The sequence below is a fragment of the Suncus etruscus genome, chromosome 3 (genome assembly GCF_024139225.1).
Source record: "Suncus etruscus isolate mSunEtr1 chromosome 3, mSunEtr1.pri.cur, whole genome shotgun sequence".
In the NCBI taxonomy this organism is placed as follows: Eukaryota; Metazoa; Chordata; class Mammalia; order Eulipotyphla; family Soricidae; genus Suncus; species Suncus etruscus.
In genome coordinates, this window is record NC_064850.1 from 141,753,908 (window position 1) to 141,781,639 (window position 27,732).

At 40.5% G+C, this 27,732-nt stretch overlaps 1 protein-coding gene across 1 annotated transcript in view; it reads right to left on the reverse strand.

Annotated features, from left to right (window-relative positions):
- Window positions 1-27,732, reverse strand: part of LAMA3 (laminin subunit alpha 3) — a 241,196-nt gene that overhangs the window by 61,490 nt on the left and 151,974 nt on the right. The window contains exons 34-41 of the mRNA XM_049770908.1: window positions 20,912-21,056; window positions 19,747-19,887; window positions 17,826-17,987; window positions 14,924-15,022; window positions 11,932-12,015; window positions 9,444-9,674; window positions 5,013-5,126; window positions 601-710 (exon numbers count right to left, since the gene is read on the reverse strand). Of these exons, the coding sequence (XP_049626865.1) occupies window positions 601-710; window positions 5,013-5,126; window positions 9,444-9,674; window positions 11,932-12,015; window positions 14,924-15,022; window positions 17,826-17,987; window positions 19,747-19,887; window positions 20,912-21,056 (1,086 nt within the window). The remainder of the gene's footprint in view (window positions 1-600; window positions 711-5,012; window positions 5,127-9,443; window positions 9,675-11,931; window positions 12,016-14,923; window positions 15,023-17,825; window positions 17,988-19,746; window positions 19,888-20,911; window positions 21,057-27,732) is intronic.

The following is a 27,732-nucleotide window of genomic DNA, read 5'->3' on the forward strand; positions in this document are numbered from 1 at the left end:
CCCTGCCTGGTTCCAAAGCCTGTGCACAATGGATTCTTCATTAGTATCTTCTGATTTTTACACCAACTCTTGCTTCACATAGTTATTGTCTTATTTTGCTTGCTCCACAGTAAGCATTGTTATTCAATGTACCAACTCCTTCCCCACACTTTATTTTTACAAGTCAAATCTCCTAAGATTAGTCTTTGCCAGTTTTATGAACTTCATTTTTTCCCCAGAAAGTTATAGTTCTATAATGAGTGCTTAATGACAAATTCCTTTATCATTGAATGAATAGCAAAAGGGAAAACCAAGAAGCTTACCACTTGGAAAAAATTGTTTTGTTGCTTTGAAATTTTTTGTTTTGCTTTTATGTAATTTCTTTGTTATTAGATGGAATTCATACATCTATAATTCACCCACATAAAGTATACAATTCAATGACTTTTGAGTATATGTAAAGAACTGTACTACCATTACCACAATCAACTTGTAATATTTTCATTGCTTCCCCAAAGACTTCCATATGTTTAACAGTCACTTGCCATAACTTCTCTTCCTATCTTAGGTAACCACCAAACTAATTTGTTTCTCTGGATTATTTTCAAGTTCCCACTTTACCTGTTTGAATGAGGACATGGACAGACCTGACAGGACCCATGCAGGGCACTCCCATAGTAACCGTCTTTGCAGCGCTCACAGTGGTCACCAGCGGTATTATGTTGGCAGTTCTTGGGACAGATGAACAGTACAATCAATAGCAGCCTGTTAATACTGATCACTTCAAGGACACTGTGACTTTAATTACTCACACACTTATAACTCAAGTGAATCTGAATCTGCAATGTGCTAGAAAATAGAGAAGTGAGGTTTCCTTCCATAGTTACTCAGTGCCTGCCACTGGGAGAATAAAGAAGCAAAGAGAAACTGGGTTCATATCCCAGAGCAATATTTCATAGCTATAGGATCTTGGACAAGTCCCTTTACCTCTGATTTCCAATGCTTGAAAGTAAATAGGTTATATTTGTATATGATTTATACAATTATAATTTTTAATGTGTAGTATTAAATGATCTCCATTTTCTAGGGTTGTTGGAGGATTTTTTTAAATGCAGTAATAATGCATCTCCTATTTTTCTTTTTCTTAAAAAATTTCTATGAAGGGGCCAGAGAGATAACATGGAGGCAGGACATTTGCCTTGCATGCAAAAGGATGGTGGTTCGAGTCTCGGCATCCCATATGGTCCCCCGAGCCTGCCAGGAGCGATTTCTGAGTGTAGAGCCAGGAGTAACCCCTGAGTGCTTCTGGGTGTGACCCAAATAAACCAAAAATAAAAAAATTTCTATGGAAATGAGTTCAATTTGTTCAAACACTTAATAATGGTACATGGAAGAACAATAAGATGGAAATGTTTTTAGACCATGGAATTTACTAAAACAATAAAAAAAATGCATTGTAGCTGGTGAAAGCATTTGATTTGATTCCAAAGTTTTAAAGAAGCAAGTAAGAATTTTTAATTAAGCTTTTTGTTTATGTAAATCTAATGAGTTTCATATCAAATTAAATGTCCAATTAAAGTTGTTCTTTGGTACAGTATTGGAATGATTCAACTTTGCAACTGAGAAATCTGCTGACATAAAACCAAGCAGAATGTGTTAATTTTGTAGAATATTTAACTTAACATAACTCTTCTTGGTTTTATGCTAGCAACAGAGAACTAAATGTACAAAATAATCAGGAAAACTCCATGCAATGGGAATTTAAAAATGCAGAGAACTCTAGGTTAATTATATGCCACGGAATAAGTATAATTTTAAATTTTACTTACGTATTTTGCTACTGTAGGCAGATTTGGTGCTTGAGTGAAAATCTCTAATGATTATGAGTTTTTAAATAACACCCAGTTCCAGGCTGAAAAAACACTATGCATTTTGGATCAGGAGTGAATGAGGGTCACTTCTGAGTGGCAAAGTCTGTCATCTGCTTCCTCAAGTTCAACAAATTATCATTTGGGAACTACTGAAAAACTAAGACTCAAGCAATTCATTAATATGCTAATTTTGCAGATGAAAATATATGCTACACACAAATAATTGGTAAGCATTTAAAAATCAAGCTAGGTCTTGCTTTAAAGTAGGATGTTACTCCTAAGTTAATATTAACTATATGATCACTGGAGAGCTCATCCTTGACACAGTTCTTTCTCTTTCCAAAAAATAACACCATACTGTGGGTTTTCCTGTGGCCTGCACACTGGGGAAAAGCCACACTGCAGTGTGTGAGCTTTATTAGGGATCTGTCAAGGTTTATTGAAAATTGGTAAATCAATGGATAGATGGATGAATGGATGCATGGATGGGTTGGTGGATAGATGGATGGATAGGTGGATAGGTATGTATGGGTAGATGGATGGATGGAAAGATGGATGGATTATTGGATGCATGAATGGGTAGATGGATGGATGAATAGAAAGATGCATGGATGGGTAAGTATATGGTTATGCTCTCCTACCTCCACTTGATGCCCAACTACTTTGCATTTGTGCACAGAGAGTTCAATGACTGGACGTTGATTGAACCCTGTGAACAGACATTAAATACATAGAAAATATAATGCAGAGGTTTGCTGACATTTCCTAAGGACAACCAGAGGGCCAGTAGGCCCCTCTGTAATCTAAGGGGAAACCTTCTGGAGGCCAATGGGTGAAGGAAAGAGGAAAGGAGTTAACAAGAAATGAGAGGAACGGGCAATCCAGGCAGAGGGCCCCAAGAGCACAGAACTTCAGTCCTGCAGGAGCATTGCAGTGTTTGCTCACATACATGAGGTGATTTGTGTTTCAGGGGACCAGTTGTAAAAATACCTTACTGTGGAAAAAAATCTCTTTGCAAAGCCTCACTCAGTTGAGTTTCAAATCAATCATCCTAAGGCAGGAGGGAGAAGAACTCAAGTGCATGGAATTAGATGAAGAAAACCCCAATGAAAGGAGAAGAGAAAGGCATGGAGATACAAGTAGTGATGAGAGGTTACAGAAAAAGGGCAGAAGGATGGGAAGTTGGTTAAAGCAGAAACACGGTGAGAAATTGTTTGGATGGAGGCAGAGGCTGAATTTAATAGAATGTGGACAACTCTCAATTCCTGACTCCCTGTAGCTGACAAGGGACATATCACTTCCCCTCCAACCCATATCACTAAGTTCATACTTGAGATGACTTATAGAAGATTTATATGTGCTGTGACATTGTCAGATTTTGAAAATGGACTCTGCTTTCAAGGTAGAGGTCTATTTGTAGGAGTTCTACCTATCTGGGGGTGGGAAAGATATCTGGATTCCTCTATCACTGCTCTGGGAGTTGGAGGGTAACAACCTTGGATCCCATCTTGTGGCCACATTTGAGAGCCATATCCACACTCAGGCCTCTGTGGAAGCATCTAAATGAGCAAGGACAGAGGCTCTAAACCTGTGTGTGTGTGTGTGTGTGTGTGTGTGTGTGTGTGTGTGTGTGTGCGCGCGCGTGCGCGCGCGCATGTCTGTGTGTATGCTGGCTCATTCCCACAAGACAAGTCTCCTAAGAATAAAGATTATGTCTGATAGCTTTACCCCCAGCACCCAGCTCCATACTTTCCACAAGAGCAAATATTCAGTAAGGGTTTTCTGAGTAAGTCCTTTCTAGAGGGACAAGTGAACAAGTGAAGACAAGGCTACAAAGAAATGAAATGGGAAAGAAAATCTTTTTGCTGATGAAAATACATGAATTATGACTCACTAGTGATCCATTCACAGGATAAATGTACTCAAGAGAAAACTCTTTGATTTTTGGCAACTTTTATACAGTGGACTCAACATCTAGCAATGGTTCAGTGACAGATAAATATTTATTTTTTTGTTAAAGTATCTACCTGTGTTACGCACAATAGAAGTATGAAGCATGGGTTATGTATGAATACTTGTGAGCTGAAAAAACAATTTCTCAATGTCTTCTCTATTTTTTTCAACTTAAAAAGTTAAAACCCTACAGAATATTCTGTCAGGCTCTTTATAATAGCTTCCTGTCCTAGCCTGTCCTAATCTTGTAAACTAAGCATTTCACTGGGACACACTGGCCTCATACAGTCGGGAAGGTGAATAGTCAAGATGCACTTTAGTTGCATTACACAATGCAAAGAAAAATGTGCCAGAATAAATTTTCAAAGAGTTCTACAAAACCAAGGGCTTGGTGTTTCTAGGGGTGCTGATGCTCTTTGCTTGCCTTAGATTTGGTTATTCTTCTTCTAACTAAAGGATTCCTGGTCCTCAGGGAGAGGGTTTTTGAAAAATCAGAGGACGGCAATAAATTTTTTTGTTTTGTTTTTTGTTTTTTTCTTTTGAGCCATATCCAGAAACACACCAGCATTACTCTTGGCTTTGTGCTCAGAAATTATTCCTGGCAGGCTCAGGGGACCATATGGGGATCTAGGAATTGAACCCAGGTTGGCCACCTGCAAGGCAAATGCCCTACCCTCTCTACAATCACTCTAGCCCCGGTAGCAGAATTTTTAAAACGTTTTATTTCAGAATGCAAATGGAAAATTTCCAAAGGTTCTAATTTTCTGTGGGAGATTTTCTAAAATATTTAAAAATAATAGTTTTCCCATGCCTACGCTACAGACATTAAGGACTTTTTAGCATTTCCTTCTCCCCAATTGCTTTTCCACAACATCCTCACCCCTACCAACTTGAGTACAAAGCAATGGTAAGAATTCAGTTCCAGGATCCACCCCTCATAGGATTTAATAAAGCAGAGATTTAGAAGCCTTGCATTCAGTTGTTCAGACATGTATTCTCCAATGAAGGTACATGTTAAATGGAGGAAAACAGTAGAATGGAAAGAATTCAGTATGATAATGCCACAGTCCTATATTCAAAAAGTATTTATTTTATCAAACCTATCAGGATTTTGGTAGAACATGTGATATATGACATCTTGCAGCCCATAGTAGGGGCATGGGGAGACTCAGGTGGCCTGTTGGTCATGTTACAGCATCAGTTACTCACGATACATATTCCTGAGCCGTCTTGGCATCGAGTTGAGTGTCCGTTGCAACTGCAGGGAACACAGCGTCCAGGATATAATCCATTGTTATCCCAGTAATATCCAGGGCTGCAACCCTATTTTTCAAGCAAAGAGTTTAGTCAATAAAAAGAAAGTAAATTACTATCCAAAGTAAATGACCATGCTGTTAAGCATATAAGTATGTTCTTTCCATTTGATGATGCATCAGTTTTGAGTTTCACACACTCACCTAGTGAACTTACTTGGGATGAGATGCTCTTTTGGTTCTGTGCTACATACGATGGGGATGGGAGTATTCGAGTATTGGGTTGTACACGGAGAAGAGGAAATGTGCAGGGCTGAGGGTAGAAGTGGGGGTCCTTCTCATGACATTTGTTTGAGGGAAAATTAAGGGGTGCAGAGGAAAGGAGACTGAGTATCAAGTGTTCAGTCCTTAACAGAAGAAACTCTAAGTCTCTTCAAAGTCAAGTTTTTTTTTTGCAGCCAGGTCCTCTCCAAGTCAGGTTGGTTGAGGAGGCAAAATGGATGGAAAAGGAAACTAAAGAGAATTTGTTCTTATCTATATAACAATGATGAGCTGGTAGAATCAGTTTACTGCCACCCCACAGATATGAGCAGCAAGAATTGGGGGGTAGATGAAAGGGCTTGATGTTCTTCATAAGAACTTTCCCAACTCAACACACAAAGACCCTGCTTGGGGGAATCTCTGGGAATGATCATGTTCTATACTGCTTTATTTGTATTAATAGACAACATATTCTTTTTCTTTTTTTTTTTTTTGTGGTTTTTGGGTCACACCCGGCAGTGCTCAGGGGTTATTCTTGGCTCCAAGCTCAGAAATTGCTCCTGGCAGGCACGGGGGACCATATGGGGTGCTGGGATTCGAACCGATGACCTCCTGCATGAAAGGCAAATGCCTTACCTCCATGCTATCTCTCTGGCCCCACAACATATTCTTTTTAATATTACACATTTTTTCATATGGGTTAAAAGAATGATAGTTTATTTTAAATTAACAGATTTTTTATTTTTGGGGGGGTGCATACCCAGTTGTGTTCAGGACTTCCTCCTGATTCTATACATAGGGATCACTCCTGGAGGGACTCAAGTTATCATTTGGGGTGCCAGGGAACAAACCCAGGTCAGTCACTTGCAAGGCAAGCTCTTTACCCACTGTTCTAGCTCTCTAGTTCCAAAATGTTATTATTGGGGGGGTCACACCCGGCAGCACTCAGGGGTTACTCCTGGCTTTATACTCAGAAGTCACTCCTGACAGGCTCAGGGGACCATATGGGATGCCGGGAATCGAACCACAGACCTTCTGCATGCAAGGCAAACACTTTAGCTCCATGCTATCTTTCCGGCCCTTTTATTTTTTCTTTGGTTTTTGGGTCACACCCAGCAGTGCTCAGGGGTTACTCCTGGCTCTACTCTCAGAAATTGCTCCTAGCAGGCTCCGGGGACCATATGGGATTCGAACCACCGTCCTTCTGCATGAAAGGCAAATGCCCTACCTCCATGCTATCTCTCCGACCCTCAAAATGTTATTTTTAAACAAAAATATTTTAACTTATAATGTCTCCAGTCAGAAAAAAAAGCTATTATTCTTACCTGAGTTTAAATATTAGAAAGCATTTAGTTCTCTGCTTCAAAAACAATTATGGATATTTTCTTTATTTAAGCAGAGTTAATCAGTATGCTGGTTTAGATTAGATGTTACTTCTAGCTTCTATCTTTTAAGTACCTAGAATTTTTTCAACATAAATTAGAATATTTTATCTAACCTTCTTGAAGCAGCACTTAATAATTCTGTAATACACTAAAACTACAATCAAAGGAAATCTAGAAATGAATTATCTCATTCATTCATGACTGTGAAGAAAAAAGTTTTTACTTGAAACTCTTAGGTAGGGGAGAGAACAATAAAGGGAAAAGATCTAGAGAAATAAGCCAGTATACTCTCCAGGACCATATCCCTACCACTGGCACTTAACATCTTGCAAAATTATCAATGACTATAGATTGAATACAATAACAAGACTATAGTTTCTGATCTATTTTTCCTTTTAGCTATTAAAAACCTTGTTTAGACAGAGGATTATATTGCAAAAAATTTAGATTAATTTGTGTTATGTGAATAGGCTTGTCTAAAGGAGTAGCAAAGTATGAAAAGAATGTTCTTTAGTTGAAAGCCTGTATGAGAGATACTTTGGAATAAAATGCTGCTAATTATGGTCATAACTACAAACAAATAATTCTTACCAATAATTGACAATAACTTTATAATTATCATCATAGATCCTATTCCATGCTTATAAAATAATTATAATTTGTAAAGAACAAATTGTCTAAAGACATAAATCTGTTTTGTTATGACAATGTAAACTTTAAGAGAAATCCTTACCTAATGTGCTTTGTGGTGAGGATAGACTTCTTAACAAAATTAAATCACTCACCTTAACTTGCCTTTGATTTAAAATAGAAGCTGTATATATAAATATATAAAATGTATAAATATAAATATAAAATATATAAATATATCAAATATATCAATATATAAAATAGTCTGAAACAGTGTGACTCGAAACATGTCATTTACTAAAATAGAATGATTTTCTCACTTCTTTAAAGCATACAAAATCCATACTTTACAAAAAATTTAGTTCAAATGTTCATGTTATATGAAATACTTAATCTAAATAGAGGTGACTATGTCCTATATATTATTTCAGTGAAAGATCACTTCCTCACTTGATGTTTCCAGATATAATTTATAACTTTTTAATAAATGTTTACAAAAAATTAATGGTAGTATTACATTAGATTTCCAGACCTATGCTAGAGCACAAGGATCTATTTCCCTTTGAATATGTTAGTAAAATCCAGAGAGTTTACAAAGGAAAAGAAAGAAGTCTTTAAGAGGACTTAATGCCCAGCAAATTTAAGCACAGACACTAGATCTTGTACAAACTTGATTTCATCATTTTCCTAACCATGTATTTCACTGATTCTGCATTTGAAATTTTCTTCCTAGTAGAATTTGGAAGCCTGCAGGCATGAATATTTTTGTTGCCAGGACTTGGGTATTTCCTGAAAGGACACAAAGTCTCAGAGAATATTAACAGCCCACAAGCAAATGCTCAGCTGTCTGGGCATTTCCAGGTGGCCTGATGTTTATGGGGCTGTTAACAGCTCAAAAGAGCAACTCTGACAGGCATTGTAATAAATGTCAGTCATCAGGAACGGGAGGGAAGGTCAGAGCCTGTCCCACAGCCCACCCATTACACCTCCAGCCCTCTAACTGAAAATATCACAAAGCTGGGACCCCCATACCCAACGCCAACCACAACTTAAAGGGGACATTACCTGTCTGGGTTTAAATTCCACCAAACTTGCTTGTAGACGGTTTTGGCCGGGAGGCGGGAGAAAGGCTAGCCTTTGCTGCTGTGAACTGGTGCCTAAACATTGGCCTAGGGTGGCTCCCAAGACCCACAGCCAGGCAGGGCACCAGGCTGACCACCTCACTGCAGGGGGCACCATGGTCCCTGGACGTCCTGCTGGCTGCACACAAACCTCTTCCTCCTCTGTCTCTTATACCTGCCCTTCCTGCTCAGTGCCCAGGCCCGCCTGACTCAGGGAAGGCAGGCTGTCTGTGGCAGGAGGCCCCACCTGTAAACTTCATGCATGAGTCAGCCTGTGCGAGAGCAACATAACAGTCCCACAGGGCAGCGAGCGCACCGCTCTGTAATTCCTGCGAGGTGGGGCATGCAGCACCTTCTACCCACCTCACCTTGCAGACGGCACTGGCCCATTAGTGCAGCTGTAAATCACAGGCTGAGTCATGCGGAGAAGACGCCCTAGGCGGGAGGGTGCTAACCCAGAGGTTCCACTCCTTCCTTGGAGCTGTGTTTAATGCAGCTCCAAGAGATCGGGCACTTGTGGACTGAATGTTGCAAGCAAGATAAGAGTCCTAGAGAGACCGGGCATGGTCAGCTGTCACTTGTAGGGAGAAGTGGCTACAGGCACCTGTTCCAGTGCACTGAAAGTCCTCACACAACTTTGATTCTTGCCTAATCTGAACTACTGATTAATTCCACTCCACTCTGGTTGGAAGCCTTAGAGAAAGCAAGAACAGTGGCTTAATGCCCATGTTGGATCTTAACTACTTGATACTGTATTCCTATACTAAAATTAGAGGAAAAATGTATTTATTTTGAGTCCTAAAGCTAGGAAAAGACATCTGCCACCCTGAGATTTCTTTTTGCATCTGATCCCTAAAAGTGAGCTACAGGAACTTTTAGACTAGCAACCTGTGCAGTGAATGGAGAGAGTCCCCAGCCATCTCCAGCAGCACCAGGCAGTGGCTGGGATTTCCCGGGGTGGAAGCGGGGGGGGGGGGGGGGAATTCGAACCTGGCATGAGTCACCCTGGTAGTTAGGGGGGCAGGCACACTTCTCCACATGATGCGCTCGGCGTCCACTTCCCGAGTCAGAAGCTTCCTCCAGCCCCACCTCGCCCAGGGTGAGTCGCTGCGTCTCAGTGAAGTAAAGGCCTCTCAGGCGCACACCTTCCAGTCTAGACAGCAGAGTCATCAACTCTTCCCTTGACACAGGGGCACCGCTGCTGGTGTGTCTGAAGTTCCTCTGCACAAGAAAACAGAGAGGCAAAGTATGCTTTGAGCAGGCTCATGTGTAGGGATTTCAAAGATGTGGAGAGAACAAGTCACAGAACAGATACTTGAAAGGCATAAGGAGGACAGCAAGATGGTGCAGAATGCACAGAACAATCATTTCAACTATAAGGATACTGTTGAACACTATGAATCTGTACCATCTAGACTGTCTGGTCTAGAATTTTGCCTCTCTCACCAAACTAAACGTCTGCACCCATTGAGGTCTATCTCTAATTTATTCCTCATGCAACCCCCTGGAAACCATTCTTTCTGATTCTTTAATTTTTTTTTACTACTTGAAGATTTAATCTAAGTATAATGCAATATTTATCTTTTTTAAAAAATGACTTGTTTCATTTTGCTCACACTCTCAAGTTTTACTCTTGCTCCAGCATGTGACAGGATTGCCTTCTCTTTTAAGGCTGAGTAATATTCCAATGACATTTTTGAGCACAAGGCTCTGAGAGTTTGCCTTGTGTTTGCTCATTATGTACTTAATGGCTTTATTGAAAGAATTTTAAAAGTTCCCATTTTTTTGCATAGATTATGTGATCATAGCCAAATCTACAACAAAATCTGGATAAATTATAAAAGCATCCATAGTGCCCTGATCAACATGGCACAGAAGAAGCATACCCGAACAGATGGAAGTCAGAGAGATGCCCTCACTAAGAAAGAAATTTCAACTTAGAACAAAACGAAATTAAGAAGAGATTCCAAGATGTGGAACTTTGCCCTGCAGAACAGGACAGAATATGCCAAATACCTGGAACCTCAACCTACAGTTCTGTTCTTACAACACTGGAACAGGAGGCAGGAAACTACAGGATAGAAGCAGGAGACCAGAGGCATGCCTGACCACAGTGACCTTGAATCCCTGAATAATAATTTTTGACAGTGTGTCAATATTTTGTTTTATTTATTAGTAAATTATTGGCTCTGTGCTCAGAAATCATTCCTGGCTCAGAGGACCATATGGGATGCTGTGTGCAAGGCACATGCCTTACCGCTGTGCTACCACTGCAGCCCATTAGTAAATTTTTATATATCTTAAGGTACCAGACAAATTTAATAGTACAATATTATTCATTTCTTGGGGGTTAAATGTTTTGTGGTTTTTCTAATGGTTTGACCAAAGCATTTGTTGGATATTCACTAAATTGTTGAGACTGAGAGAAGCCTAAGGGTAAGAGGGAGCTTCATCCTAATATTTACAATCTTACAGAGCTTAAAAGACAAGAATAATTCACAAAATGGAAGAGACAATACTGAGTGTCATAAAGATAGTGTAAAGTTTTTTTGGTTTTTTTTTTGGAGGGGCCACACCCAGTAATACTCAGGACTTATGCCTGGCTCTGCACTCTGGGATCACTTCTGGTGAGCTCAGGGGACCACATGCAGTGCTAGAGATTGAACCCTGATTGGCTTCATGTAAGGCAAGCATCCTGCCCACTGAATCATCTCTTCAGACTTAAAAATAACGTCTTGAGGCCAAAGTGATAGTACAGTGGGGAGGGTGCTTGCCTTGCATTCAACAAACGTGGGTTCAATCCCCAGAACCCCATCCCAATTACTTTTGGCACATCCAGGAGCAATTCCTGAATGAGCCAGGAGTAAGGTCTGTGCATTGATGGGTGTGACCTAGAAAACAAAACACAGCAAAACAAAACAAAACAAAATCTTGTGGGAATGAAACTGTAGAGTTCACATAATATATATTTTATTTTAAATTTATATAACATTCAAATAAATACAGTAACTTTTTAACCCATAAAATAAGTTTAAAAATACCCTGGTGACTTGGAAGAATAAAATAAAAAAAAAAAATAAGGATCAAGAAATACCACATTTTGGGGCCGGGAAGGTGGCGCTAGAGGTAAGGTGTCTGCCTTGCAAGCGTTAGCGTAGGACGGACTGCGGTTCGATCCCCCGCTGTCCCATATGGTCCCCCCAAGCCAGGGGCAATTTCTGAGTGCATAGCCAGGAGTAACCCCTGAGCGTCAAACAGGTGTGGCCCAAAAACCAAAAAAAAAAAAGAAATACCACATTTTTAAAAGTGAGAGTACTGTGGGTAGGGGATTGGCCTTGCCCATGGCTGACCCAGGTTCGATCCCTGGCATCTCATATGGAGCCCGTCAGGAGTGATTCTTGATGAATCCTTGAGCATTGCCAGGGGTGGCCTAAAAACAATACAAACAAGCAAGCAAAAAATTAGTTTTTCCCTTTACCTCCACCAGCTGCACACGGCCCTGATGAAGTCGATCTGGCCGGGGGCTATTTGAATCCTCATAGATGATGGACATGTGCTGACCCTGCGTGAGAAAACCAGGAAAATGTTAGTGCACAGATGAGGGCATTCTTCAATTCATAAATTAATCTAGGAACAGATTCCTACGGATATACATTACATTAAAAACCTGATTCTAGAAAATTGTTGTAAAATATTTGACTGGAAAATGGATTAGTAGCGCTAAAAAAAGAAACAAAGAGAAAACTATCTTACATGGTTATTTCTAGGAAATAGGAAAAGGAAAATTCTGGTTAAGCCTAAAAGTGGCTGAAAGATGAAAATCAATTCTTTTAGAAACCACATACCAGAGTAAATATATGAAGGACTGTTGCCCTTACCACCTTCAGAAGCAGATGGTGTGGAAAGTGAAGAGAATGGTCAGCCTAGCTGTGCAGCCCACGGGGCCACGAAGTCCCTGAGCTGACACCCCCTCATTAGTCTCCCTCATCCTCTGCTGTCACAACCCCTTCCCTACCACAGAGCATTTACATAGTAAACATTTTTTGGGGAGATCACACCGGCGATGCTCAGGGGTTACTCCTGGCTCTATCCTCAGAAATCGCTTCCTGACAGGTTCGGGGGACCATATGGGATGCCGGGATTCGAACCAGCGGCCTTCTGCATGCAAGGGAAAAACGCCTTACCTCCATGCTATCTCTCTGGCTACAAAGTAAACATTTTAATAAGACTATTGGTTTGAATGAGTACATCCATGAACTTACACTTTTGCTTTCTCACTGGCTTTTGGAGAACCCTAAACAGGGCATAATGGGAAAGTCAACACCCTCTATCGCGCACCCTTTCCCCACAAAAAGATTCCACAAAAGCATTGTATTTCTGATGAGTAACAACCCCTTTGCAGGTTTATTTAATTAGAACCATTATTTCAGAAAGAAATGTAATCACCAATCTTTTAAAACCTCAATCTAAAAGCCAAACCCCATCAACTCTTATTACAGTGTTTAGAACAATGCAACAGAGTAAATGTCACATGATCCTATTTATTTTCCAAGTTGGGAGATCAAATTAGAAAAAAATTTGGTCATCAATCCTCCATGAATTCCAATTGGTTTGGGCAGTAAAACACAAGTAAGCTAATGCCTGACCTTGATGTGTGCTGCAAAAATAAGAAGCTGAAATACAGCATGGCCAGGACAGTAATTTTATCAAAAGCTTTTTATTCCCCCTTAGACTATAACTTGAAAATATTTAGCATTTCATTGTCAAGATTTTTTTATAGAGGTTTCTTTGATTTTTAAAAAAGCACATCATGGGGCCAGAGCTGTGACGCAAGCAGTAGGGCATCTGCTTTGCACGCGCTAACCTAGGATGGACTGTAGTTTAGGTTCCCATAAGGTCCCATAAGGTTCCCCAAGCCAGGAGCAATTTCTGAGCACATAGCCAGAAGTAACTCCTGAGCATCACTGGGTGTGACCCAAAAACCAATATATATATATATATAGCACATCAGTAACTGTGGGTGCCAGTGATAACAAAAGCAACACAGCAATGCATGAACCCAAATATTTACCAGCATGCAGGGCCCTCATCTTCAGAGAGTGTGAGTGACATAAGAATACCAGTCAGGGAAACTGTGACTACACTGCAGTATCTAAGGCAAATAAACTAGAACCAACCATGTTTAGGCTATAGGTCCCCATGTAGGTCCCAGGTTCTGTACCCTGAATTGGGGTGAGGATTGGGGTTTCAAAGAATGACCTAGATTGAAGCTCTGGTTTCTTTGCCTGGCACATAGGATACAAATGCCACTTTTTTCCTCAAAAAAACAAAGAAGCAAACAAACAAACAAACAAACAAAAACCCAGAATAGTCCCTCCACTATCTGCAGCAGGTAAAGTTTCCAGCCGAAGCCTTAAGCCCCCTCCTTCCTCCTCACAATCTTGATTTCCCTGAGTCAGCACACAGTGTAGTTGAATTGAATCAGTGACTCCTGCAAGCCTGCCTGCCCGCTGAACATTATCTCTGTTTCCTTGTTTCCCTTCACTGCCCCTGAAAGGGCAATTTTTGCTCTCATAATCATGGAAACAACTGATATAGAACAAGATCCTTCTATGAAGCACTCTGAGTGTCTCCTCTGAATATTCAGTGGATCACGACTGTTTGCATATATCTCTCATTTCCCCCTCTTAGATTATAGTCTTTTTTTTTTTGTTTTGTTTTTTGGGTCACACCCTTCGGCAGCTCTCAGAAGTTATTTCTGGCTCTTCACTCAGAAATCTCTTCTGGCAGGCTCAGGGGATGATATAGGATGTCAGGGATCGAACCCAGGTCTGCCCTGGGTCGGCAGTGTGCAAGGCAAACGTCCTAACACTGTGCTATCACTCCGACTTATTTTTTATTTTATTTATTTATTTCTTATTTTTGAGGGCAAAAATCACATGATCTTTTTGCACCTTTCAAGAAGGTCTTGAAAGCAAGTGTCAGACCTTTCTTCTGTGGAATACCCACATACCAACTTGAGGTGTACAATTCCTTATTTTTACTTTAGGTGGGGTTCCCTTCACCCCTCTCATACTTTCTAAATGAAACTATTTTACTGGATAAAGACATGTAAAAAAAAATATAAGGAAAGATGTTTATATCATGAGGCAGAAATTTTGCGAAGCCAGGGTAAGGCACAGGTAACTCCTTTAAGAGGGAGTAAAGACAAAGTAAGATACTGGGGGATTCATGGACAGAATTTGGGGTTCTGAGGAGGTTACCACTGAGGTTAAGAGAGTGTTAGGATTAGTTTTTAGGGTTAAGCTCAGGAGTAGGGCTATATGCTCTAAGATTTCCCTCTACTTTCTACAAAGATTGGAAGGGGCATAATCTAAATGTGTTGTAAGATTTTGTCCAGAAATTCTGAAAGTGGGTCAGCACACTGCACCTTCCACTCTCTAGTACATGGCAGATGTCTTGGTACATACAGTGAGGTGTACATCTGGCTCCTTTCCCAGAAGAACCATATCACCGGGGAGGCCAAAGGACTTGATTTGGTAGGTGAGGTATCCACCATATGAAGAAACCTATAATTGAATGAACAGGATCAATAGCACACACATTCCAAGACATTATGGCAGCAAGCCCCAGACAAAGGGTGCCAATGACTATATCATCGGCCCGTTAACTGGGCTCGTCCTTGGAGAGTGAGACTGAAGACAGCAATTTTAAATCTTCTACTTTGTGCCATTTGCTAGCATTTTAAATATTTAATGTGAAAAGTATTGAATTTTATAAGAAGGTAGTTCAATTACAAAGAAAAATAACAACTGCACAGAAACAAATGGGATCCTTTTATTCTAAAAGGTGACTGAACCAAAATGTTCATCTAATCCACAGCTATTCTAAGAAATCTTGGTCACCTGTTTTTTATTTAACTCAGAAACTTAGTTAATATCTCACATGAGGAAACTTTGAAAATAGATTTAAAGCAAACTTTCCCTGAGAGCAGATGGTGACTGTTTCCTTAGTCCTATCTCAGGGACACAGCATGTATGTACTATGTAGACACAGACTAGACTTTTGTGAGGCATAACATGCAGGTGATGAATGGTCAGTTTTCTCAATTCTCACAGTTTTCTAACTTCACTGTTTGAGCTGATACCTCCCAGCTTTTGGCCAAAACCTATCCAGAAGAGGTAGAGACAAACGCTGAACAGTTTGCCTTGCATGCAGCTGACCTGGGTTCAATCCCCCACATCCCAACTAGTCCTCTGAGTCCCACCAGTAGCGAGTGCAGAGCAAGGAGTAAACTTTGAGCAACACTGAGAGTGACCGAAGAAACGAAACAGGATAGTAACAATACAACAGCAACGACAAAACCTATCCAGAAGGAAGGTATAGTGAATGGATAGATCAGAGTTGTATCACCTCTGAGGTGAAAGAGGCAATATTCTGGTGGAAGAGGAGAGCTTAATAACTTAGAGGAGTACTTTGAGGCTCCCAACCCATTGGTGTCCCCCACAAATCTACACCCCAACCCAACATCATGTCTTTATATATGAGAATCTGGGAAAACTCCATTGGAACATCTTGGATTGTGGTATGGAAGTGAAATGTTGACTTTGTGCTGGGCTAAGGGAATTTTAGTGAATTAATTAATTTGTATTTGAGCCACACTTGAGTATTCTCAGGGCATACTCTTTTTGCTTTGTTTTTGTTTTTGTTTTTTTTGGGTCACACCCAGCAGCGCTCAGGGATTACTCCTGGCTCTATGCTCAGAAATCACTCCTGGAAGGCTCAGGGGACCTTATGGGATGCCGGGATTCCAATAACTGTCCTTCTGCATGCAAGGCAAATGCCTTGCCTTCTATGCTATCTCTCTGGCCCCTGGGCATACTCTTGACCCTGTGCTCAGGAACCATTCCCAGGGACAATATGTAATGCCAGGCACTGAAATGGTACACAGCAAGCTCCCTAACCACTGTACAATCTCTTTGTTCCCTAAAATAATTTTAAGAATATGTCCATATAGTATTTTCCTCTTGCTGGAAAATAGCAGAGACTGGGAGGAAGATGGAAGAGTCCCAGCTTTAGACATCTTACAGGCACCCAGAAGAGGAAAATAAACTTCTATCCAATAGATAAATTATGCACACACAAAAACAAATACAGCTCCACATATTCTTTGGTCCTCCTGCCTGAAAGACAGGAAGCTCAATTCTCAATTCTCCTTCCCATGAGTGTGTGTGGACTTAGCAATTAAATAGGCTATGGCAGAAATGAGAATATGTAATTGCTGAATGTGAGTTTTAAAGATTGTGATTTGGGCCTTGAAATCTGTCTCTCTCACTCTCTTCTTACTCTCAGCCACTGTGGAGGAACTTAGCTGCCACACCTAAAAGCCCCTGGCTGAGACTTCAGGCAAAGGCCAGCAGAGATGAGGGGCCTAAGGGACCCAGGAGTGAGCCCATAAAAGGACCCAGCAGCTGTAGCTGACATCCTGCTGCAACCTTCTGATAGACCTCAGACTCCTGATCCACAGATGTTGTACCAGATAATCACTGTGTAAGCTACAAGGTTTTGGTGTGATTTGTTACTCAGCATCCTATGCAGAGGTGAAGAGGACTGTGAAATGAGATGGAAGTAGTGTTCCCAAACTCAGAGGTCAAATTCCATAGTCTTTCAACATGAAAATGGGATTGAAGACTCAAAACCAGCCAGATGCTAATATTTCATCATTCCCAGAGGTAAATATGAGCTGGGCCTAGTGAAATGAACCCTACCTCAAAGGCTCACACATAGGCCTCCAATGTGTAGATCACCCGAAGATATTTCTCCAGGGCCCCCCATTTCTGTCCCACTCATCAAGTGCAGCAATTAGTATTTTAGGTGCACAAGGAGTATCTCACTGAGCACACATGATTCTGCTAAAGAAAGTTGAACTGCCGTGGTTTCCAGTGCTGCTTTTAATAAGTCATGAGTCACTTTTCAGCTTTTGTTTTCCTGAAAGGACCCTTTCTTCTGCTTTAAAACAAAGAATTTTCAGCATTGGCATTTAAAGGCATACATATACCAATAACAGGTAGGATTTAAATGGTTACTTGGAAAAAAACATTGTCAGTAAGTGAATATGGAGAAAAAGCACAAAAATGGAGAAAAGTGATGCTGCGCTTGGCTGGTGGGCTGACAAGGTAAGGTAGGGAGGCTCCCAACCAGCCTCACCCTACCCGCACTCCAGGAAGCTCCATCAGTACTACTTTTGCATTGAACATGATTCTTTCCATTTTAGGATCCTGAACTCCCCTGTATTCCCTCTCAGCTGCCTTGTATGTGATGCTCATGCAGTGACAGAGAAGGTCAGGAGGACCCATCCTGGAATAACCTCACCTTGTCCCCCAGGTAGGAAGGCGGTGCCACCCAGAAGGCACTGTGCTCTGTTGCAGGCAGCTCCTGGATATCTGCTACCACACTTCGGCTGCCTGGGTTGAATGATACAGGGATGTGGCCCCCATCTGCTGTCTCGAGGTGCCAGCCCACCATATCCACAAACTGGAACAGAAGATTCAGAAGGTTTTCCCTTCAATGTGTTTCCACATTGGCTTCTCTGGTGGAGGGGAATAAGCTGAGGGGCAGCCAGCAGGTTTGCCTAGACAGAGCTCAGACCCTAGATAGACTCATCTGACCCTCTGCAACTCAGATTCCCCCAGGGCAGGTTCCCTAAGGCATGCTTCCATGTTTTCATGGAGGCAAGGAAGAAGAGATGCCAGATAGGATTTATAAACAAAAAAGTACTTTTTCCCATATGAGTCTGAGTTTCTTTTAGGAGGAGGGCAATGAAATAAACATATAATCTTTTCTGGAACTCTTATCCACTGCTGGTGGGAATGCTGTCTAGTTCAACCTTTATGGAAAGCGATATGGAGATTCCTCCAAAAACTGGAAATCGAGCTCCCATACGATCCAGCTATACCACTCCTAGGAATATACCCTAGGAACACAAAAATACAATACAAAAACCCCTTCCTTACACCTATATTCATTGCAGCTCTATTTACCATAGCAAGACTCTGGAAACAACCAAGATGCCCTTCAACAGACGAATGGCTAAAGAAACTGTGGTACATATACACAATGGAATATTATGCAGCTGTCAGGAGAGATGAAGTCATGAAATTTTCCTATACATGGATGTACATGGAATCTATTATGCTGAGTGAAATAAGTCAGAGAGAGAGAGAAAAACGCAGAATGGTCTCACTCATCTATGGGTTTTAAGAAAAATGAAAGACACCCTTGTAATAATAATTTTCAGACACAAAAGAGAAAAGAGCTGGAAGTTCCAGCTCACCTCAGGAAGCTCACCACAAAGAGTGATGAGTTTAGTTAGAGAAATAACTACATTTTGAACTGTCCTAATATTGAGAATGTATGAGGGAAATGTAGAGCCTGTTTAGGGTACAGGCGGGGGTTGGGTGGGGAGGAGGGAGATTTGGGACTTGGGTGATGGGAATGTTGCACTGGTGATGGGTGGTGTTCCTTTTATGACTGAAACCCAAACACAATCATGTATGTAATCAAGGTGTTTAAAAAAAAATTATGCATTAAAAAAAAAAAAAAGAAATAAACATATAATCTTTTCTGAATACTTGCTAGGCATAAGATATTAGTACATAAAGAGAGCAATTTCAAGGTTCCTGGTTGGTGGAATAATGAGAGAAATAAAAATTTTTGTATCACGGGTTTCATTTAAAATGTGGCCCAAGAAAAGATATGGTAAAGAGAGAGAAAATAGGAAGAAGAAAAGATAAACAGAAAATAAAACAACAAAGCCCAGTTATGCTGAGCATAACTGAATGTCTATTATGGCCCTAGATCCTGCTCCAGATGCTGTATCAAGGCTAGTAAAGCCAGATCATAAACAGATTTTAGAGCTGAAATATAATAAACCAAGGAGTGATTAAAAAAAACACCAGAATATGCAAAGGTGGGAAGCACATAAAGAAGTCTGGTGACCTGTTCTATAGGGAAGGCTGAAGAAAGTTTTTTTCTGGACCTGGATGTGTGATCTTGCGTATAGCCTGACAGAGGGCTGGATAGAGCTCGGGACTGAACTGGGTACAGAGGAAAGAAACACAGTGATGTGTGTATTAGAAGGTGAGTGGTAAAGGGTTGTAGGGGCTCCAGCAAACATTCTAACGAAGTAATCTACAAAGAAGTCTTTGTAGATTATTTTGTAAATTTCATAACCTGTCAAGTTTGCCTCTTTCAGAAACACTAAACAAAAACAAACGGTGAATTTCTTGCATACCTTAGTTCTTCTCTTATTTGTACTCTGACAGAGATTATTTACTCTAAAACAAAAGCAGTTGGTACAGCCCTTAGGATTTGATGGTTCTAAATGGAATGATCCTTTTCGACACACACTGCATTCTGGACCTTCCACATTTTCCTGTTGATGGAAAACACAAAATAAGAGATCATTTCTGCTCCAGGGTGCTGAGTTGCTCATATAGACTTGCACAAACAAAGTACCTAATCAGCAAAGCACCAACAGATACCTATCTCTAAGCCTTTATATTTTTTAAACACCACACCCAAAAGGAAGAGTTTCTGCATTTTTATAAGATGCACCTGGGCATCTTGAAAGTAGAGAAGTTGAGGCCAGATAGCATGGAGGTAAGGCGTTTGCCTTTCATGCAGGAGGTCATCAGTTCGAATCCCGGCGTCCCATATGGTCCCCCGTGCCTGCCAGGAACAATTTCTGAGCCTGGAGCCAGGAATAATTCCTGAGCACTGCCAGGTGTGACCCAAAAACCACAAAAAAAAAAAAAAAAAAGAAAGAAAGAAAGAAAAGAAAAAAGAAAGTAGAGAAGTCAGAAAGATTCACAACATGGGAGAACCATTCATTTTTTTCAGTTACTGTCCCAAAATATCCACCAGAACTTGGAACTCTCAAACTTCCTGGTAGAGATAATGAACCTCAGGAACTGGCTCCATCAATCTCTTGAAACTGTTGACAAAGTGTGAATCTATTTTTCTGCAAAGGGTCTAGGACCAGCCCTCAAATTCTTAAGGATGTCACTAGCCTCTTCAAAAGATGAGTGAGGTGAATGAATTCGCTTCATTTAATTACTTCTATTAAATGAAATAGAGACTAATTTATTCTGCCACACATATTATAGGATTCTCCCATGTTCCATTTTATTTCAGATATCCTTTTATATGTTGGCTCAACATGGACAATTTTCTTGCTGTACTGGCGAGCTAAAACAGGGATTAGTCACTAGTTTTGCATGCAGCTGTCCCTAGTTTGGTCCATGAATCTGATTTCTAGAGCATCATCAAGAATGACCCCTGAGCACAGAGCCAGGAGAAGTCTCTAGACACAGTCAGATGTATCCCAAGAACCTCCCTCCAAGCATGTCCTCTCCAAAGTGGGTGATTAACATTATTGACATTGCAGGTGGCCTTACTTTGCAGAGGCAAGCTCCCGTATCTGGGTCACAAATCTGTGATGTCGTACCATCCTTGTTGCACAGACAGGGAAGGCACTCAGGGAAGCGGTAAAATCCACTGGCACATCGGTCACACTGCCGCCCTGTGACCCTGGGCTTGCATCTACAGTCACAACAAAAGAAAGCAAAGTTCTTTTCATCTTCCATCACACAATGCCTGCACCTGGCAGGCCCCTAAATGTGCTACTGTGGCCCTGCAAAGTTTTTTGAGGGGAAAGAGTGAAGTAGGAGGGACAGGAAAGGTTGCATCAATTCAGAACAAGCTATGGAGACCAGAGATAAAGTGGCTGAAACAATGGCATAGGTCTCAGGACTGGAACCCCATACTCTGTGATGGTGAGAATGGAAAAACAAAATGTGGGAATGGAGATAGAAAAAAAGGCAGCAAGAAAATATCCAGTTTTCTAGCTCCAGTGTAGTCATGAAGTCTAAGAATATGGAGGGGAAAGAGATGAGGAGGAAGGGAGGATAGGAGGCTGGAGAGAACTTCAGAGCAGAGTGAGGGGTTGGGAGAGAGGCAAAAGGTCAGCACATGTGCCTGCAGGCAGACCCCTTGACCTGGTCCTCCAGCACCACCTGGTGTGTCCCAAAGCCCCCAACAATGCTGGGCCCATATAACATCACATCTCAGGAACTAAGTGCTAAACTGTAGACCAGGCTGGGTATCTACAGGAGTGGCCTCCGAACACTCTAAACACTGCTCTGAATTCCCTATCCCACCCTTACTGCCAAAAAAGCAAGAGACACTAAGAGGAAATAAAAGGATGTGGACACCTGAATTCCATAGCTAGTGTAGGGACTGACATGTGGATCTCCCTTTCTGGGTCTAAAGGAAACTTTAAAAAGTGCTTTATACTGGCAGACAGGGAACTGAAATATTCAAAATATTGAATTATTCTATCTTATATGGACTATTCCATTAACTTAATATCAGATATAATCACCTATCTGTTGAGCCCATTTAAAGTATTTTGCCCAGTGGCAACAACTTTATAGCCCACTGAGTTTATCTTTGTCAAGTATCTGCCTGGTAACCAGGCAAAGGATCCTGTACTTGATTGAGAACACAAAAACATAAAAATGAAACCAGACAGACTCAGTCTGAATCTGAATTCTGGATGGAGATCAGGGACCCTTCTAGGAAGCTGAATTACAGTGAACCATCTTGGTGATGCTGAGATAATACAGGGGTTCAGGCACTTGCCTTGTAAGAAATGCACTTGAGTTCTACCTCTGCTACTGCACAGGGCCTGTGTGCACCTGGGAATGATCCTTGAGCAGAGAGTCACACCCCCTTTACCATCACAAATAAATGTTCCATCTGTGGGCAATCTCTTGTACAAGACCCCTCCAGCACCTCCAGGGTGACCCCAGGGTGTCCTAGAAACCTCCAGCATGATGAACTCCAACAGCACATAATCCAGCCTAAGCACCAAATCAGTAAAAGAATGAATGTCCCACCTTGTCAGAAAAATACTAAACACTCATTCACATTACCTTCTCTCTTTCTCACTACACTACACTATACCACTCGCATGCACTGGTAGGTGTACATATCTGAGACTCACCCATTTCTGGGAGGGGTCTTGGGAACTGAATATTAGGTGTGACCTTACCTGCAAGACCCTGCCCATTCCTGGGAGGGGTCTTGGAATAGGTAGATAGGCCTTTGAGCGAAGGGATTAGAGGGTTTTGCCCTGCTGGGCGCTCTGGCTTTTGGGTCTCTGCGTTCTGGTCTTTGACCAGCATGGAGCCCAAAGGGAAGATGGCTGAAAGGAATTAAGATGCAGGGCTAGTAAAGAATGGCTGTGCTTGAAAGGTTATGATAGAAACCACACATGTGGTGGATAGGGCATGAATAAAGTTGATGCTTCCTGATGCCTGTCTCTGGATGAGTCTGATTCCTCCATTCACCTGGGCCTGGGACCCGCCGGCTGGATGGGGGTTGCGGAGCCACGTGGTCTGGGATGGCATCCACTTCCATCCAGCCCCATCGTTAATTATTTGATACTACACGCACTTACACATACATACACTACACACACACACACACACACACACACACACACACACACACACACACATTTGTATCCACTATTGGTGTACACCTGGGTCTAGATTAAAACAACCAGCTCCCTATATATCCCAAATCTCAATCAGCTCCCTGTATAGCTCAAATCTCAGTCTAAGTGAAGTACAGCCCCAAATTACCATTGAAAGATCAATCCCTGCTTTTGGAGGGAACCATGAATATGCAGTGCCAAGTATTTTGAAAGAAAGAAGAAAACACAGATAGCCCATTTGCAAACAAATTCATCACAACCAGAACCAGATTAGAAGAGTAATCTTGGGAAGGGATAACTCAGGTGCAGTGGCTGCCATACCTCTCACCTGAAGTTAGAAGGTGCATCTGGAGAAGGACAGTGCTGTTGTCACCTAGCATTGGGCAGCTTGTTATCCTGAGTTTTAGGCCCTTTCTCTAAGTAAACCTGCTGTCTAAGAGTGAACTAATTGCTATTTCCCAGGGAACAGGTCACATACTGGTAAAGTCGGAGAGTGATCTTCAGAATAATTAACCTATATCTGTACTGTACAGAGGAGGACAAGCAAGTGGACATCTATATTTGTTTGTTTGTTTTTTTAATTTCCCCTCAATAGAAAAGAGAAACAAGGCAATTTTCCAGGGAGAGCAACTGCTTGTTGAGACAAGAAAAAACAGAAGCACAATATTCCTTGTCAACCTGTTGATTTCAAGATGTGTGTGTGAGATTATGTGGTGGAAAGGAGAGCTGGGCTGAGCATGACAGTAACATGAGATGTCAGCCTCAATTAGCACCTATGCCTCAACCAAATGCATGAATACAGATGCCAAAAAGTACAAGATGCACCAAGAACTTACAAACCTACAAGCTGACCCTGAGGACCATTGAGCAGTAAGAGTTAACCAGAATGTGGAGAATGGCATCCAGACTCCTGAGCAGCACCATTCTTAGAGAAGTCAGTACAGCCATCCTGAGCAAAAAAAACAAACAGCCAAAAAAGCCCGAGTGGTGCCAACAGGGGAACATTAGGGGAATAAAAACAGGGGGATGAGAAAAGAAACTTCCTTTTAAAAGTCTGACTGGCTTGCTATAAAAACCTTCCCAGGATCAACCTGACCCTGGCATACTCATACAGGGAGATGCTCTATGATCACAGGAGCTACCCACACTGTATAGGCAAGATGGTTCCAGAAGATGCTGCTGCCTGAGGCAGACTTATAGAGACACAGGTTAAATAAAGTCATCTCCTACTAGACAATGGGCTCATGGCCAGGTATGTAACCTTTGGACATTTGTGGGCGCTAAACAAATCTCAAGGGAAAAAAATAGAAAATTGGGTGCTAGGATGCACTCTATACTGAAAATGATTTTTCTTAGTATATTTCTCAAATATTTCTTAAAAAATTTCTTAAGAAATGTTCTCTAGTTTTATTCTAGAATCCAAAGACTAACTTACCCCTATCCCTATTGATTTTTTCATTCACAAATATTAGGTGCCTTCTAGATATACATCCAGGGAGACCCAGGATGGAGGAGACAAAAAAATATAAATATAAATTGACCATAACATATTTTCACTGAACACAGGAAGAAAATGTAGAAAGTTTGGTTATCATGGAAGAAAAGAGATAGCTAAGCATTACAATTTGATTTGGGTAGTAAGATGAGAGAGAATCTATAGACTAGTTGGAGGTTTCAGGTCTTTTTTTGAGGAGTTTTTTTAACATACAGTTAAACATACATAAGGAAGAATATGTGTTGGGTATAACAATAATTCAAGGATAACAGAAAAGGAGGAAAGGAAATGAATAACTGTAAAATATGCAAACAGGAGTTGAGAGAACGTGAGGAAAACAAGGCTGAGAGGTGAAAAATGGTTTAGATTTAGGGACGTGAAAAGCCCAGGTAGACACAAAAAGTTGATCTTTATCCAAAGTTACAAAGGAGTCTAGAAAAGTTGTTGGTGTGAGTGAGGTGTGGAAGTGGTGATGTGTTGCCTGCAGAGCTCCTGCCCCACAGCCAGCCTACAGACAATATTACTCTCACCAAGATGCACTGTCATAACCATTAGTATAAGCTCCCCAGGAGGTCAAGTACAACTTCTTACTAACAGAAATATAAGCTTTCTGGATAAGACATGGTTCCCAAATGGGAATAGATATTAGAGACTATGGCTTAAATGATAAACTAGAACCTAAAGCAAAAATGATAACAATTCACAAGGAACTGAGAATAATGTTTTAGTCTACTTAAACATAAAATCTAAAAAGAAGATAAAACCATAAACATAGATGCATTTATCAACAGTTTTGCTTTATAGACTAGTAGTTTCATGTGTTTGTGGAAAGAGGCCAGAGTGACAGTACAACAGATGGGGTGCTTGCCTTGCATGCTGCTGAACTTGGTTTGATTCCTGGCACACCATATAGTTCCCTGAGCATTTCCAGGAGGATCCCTGAGTGCAGATCCAGAAATGAGCCCTAAGCACAGACATATGGTTCCTCCAAATATTTGTGGGAAAATATGAGAAAAGTAGAATTTTTGTAAGCACAGTATAACTGTATGTTTAGCCTAGTTATCACTTCAATTAAAGAAGAATAAAAGACAAGAAAAAACAATGAGAGAAGAAGGAAGGAAAAAAGCCAGGAAAATAAGGTTAATTAGGATAACATCAATCTAATTCAAACAAGAAATGCCTTAATCAAAATGGCAGCAGGAAACAGAGAAACTTGAGGTGGGAGGTTGTGAATAATGTATACTTTTCTATACATTTCCAGAAGTTGACACTTCACATTTTGAGGAATGGGAGCACCCCACCACCATTAATTATATACACATATACATATATTAATAATATATGTATATGTGTATATAATATATATTATGTATATATGTATATGTATATATGTATATGTGTATATAATTATATATTAATAATATATATTAATTTGAGAGAAACAACTTGAAAGGTTTCAGATCAGAATTGCAGAGTCCGAAGTTGTAATGTATGATTCTTAGGGAACCTTGCCCTTCATTACATAGGTGATGGGACAAGAAGCCTGAAGAGTTTAGGGGACTTATCCATGGCTAGTCATCTACAGCCAACGTAGAACTAACTTGTAACAAAGATGTCCATTAGGGATCATGGCAGGAGCCCCTAATATGGGAATCTTTAGGAGGAAGTATAATTGAAGCCAGGAGAATTGGAAGATTGGACTTCAGAGGAACAGTTTGGCCTCTATCAAACCTTATGAGGTAAAGGTCTTAGAAATATTATTTTACAGATGAAGAAATGAAGTGCACAGAGAAGTAATGTATTGAAGTCACTCAGTAAATGGGCTTTCCTGGCAAGATGCCTGACATGATATAAACCACACTCTATATCCTTTGTGTCTGTAGGCTGAAGGAGGTAGGAAAGGGGGTGAAATAGCAGAGAAAAAAAACCCTCAGAGTTGCCCAAAGTGGGTGCCATCACCTATAGGAGTGCTGGAACAATCGAGGTGAGCAATAAATAGTTTCAAGGGGGATTTCCATGGAAGACTGAGCAAGTTTGTCCCTGAGAAGGCAACAACCAATAGGCTAAGTAAATTTGGAACCAAAGAGCAGTTGTGTTGTTTCCAACAATGAAGAAAGATGAGGAAGGCATGTGAGCACTCTGAGTTCTCTCTGTTGTTCTGCCAGAGTGCTGGTGCCAGTGATCCTTGAAATCTACCTTTCTTATCACTCTGACATGCATCAAAGCTGTTATAGCTCATGAACTTTTAACAAGATAGCAGCACTTCTGTTCTAAGAATGTCAAGTCAATGACCTTTTTTGCCCTTTTATTTTTCTGTTTAACACAAACATTTGGCAAATCTGTGTTGGCTGAGATATAGGTAACCCAAGAAAAGTGTTCCCTTTGTCTTCTGAAAAAGATACACTGTGCATGTGACTTCACTGTATATCCAGGTGGATTTCCTCCCCTTTAAACAATCCTAATATAACTTGAAAGTGATGGTTTTAAAAGCAGCCATTCACAGCTTCTCTATATCTGGAATTGCTGGGTGAAATCTTCTGAGCATAATCTAGTCTTTTGAATTGCTCAAAGAATGTGATACAACTTTCATTGTTTAAAGCAAATACAGATGTATATTTTCACTGGTATTGTTAAAATATTGTGAAAATCTTTTCACTGCTATTATGAAAAATGCTATTTTACTTCCTTTATAGAATTAGGAAGGAGAGACCCAGGAAGAGAGCATGACTTACCCATATCCAGAGTCCCTAATTTATTACATGATAGAATTGAGTCAAAAGGTCAGATCTGTGGTTTTAACATAATTCAGTCCACACTGGCTCTAAAATTCTTATACTGGTTTTAATTAAGCAAATATTGACTATTATAGATCACAAGGATTATTTTTGTAAGCAATTTGAAGTAAGTAAATATTTATAATTTGACTTATTAAAAGTTTTTATAAAAATTTTTATAAAACTTTTCAAAGCTATAAATATTCAAATAAAATATAAAAAGTTTTGATTTAAGTTTTTTGATTTGTGACTATTTGTACCACTGCAATAGAATTATTTTTGTTTTATTTCAAACTCAGAAAAAGAAAACTACAAGTATTGTATTAATTTATTTTATTTAACTCCAGGTACCTCTAGATTTGTGTTTTCCTTTCTCTCGGAAATACTTGGAAGGAATAAAAGCATTCTTTCCTTTAATATTTTCTAAAGAAGTAATCCATTCAAGCA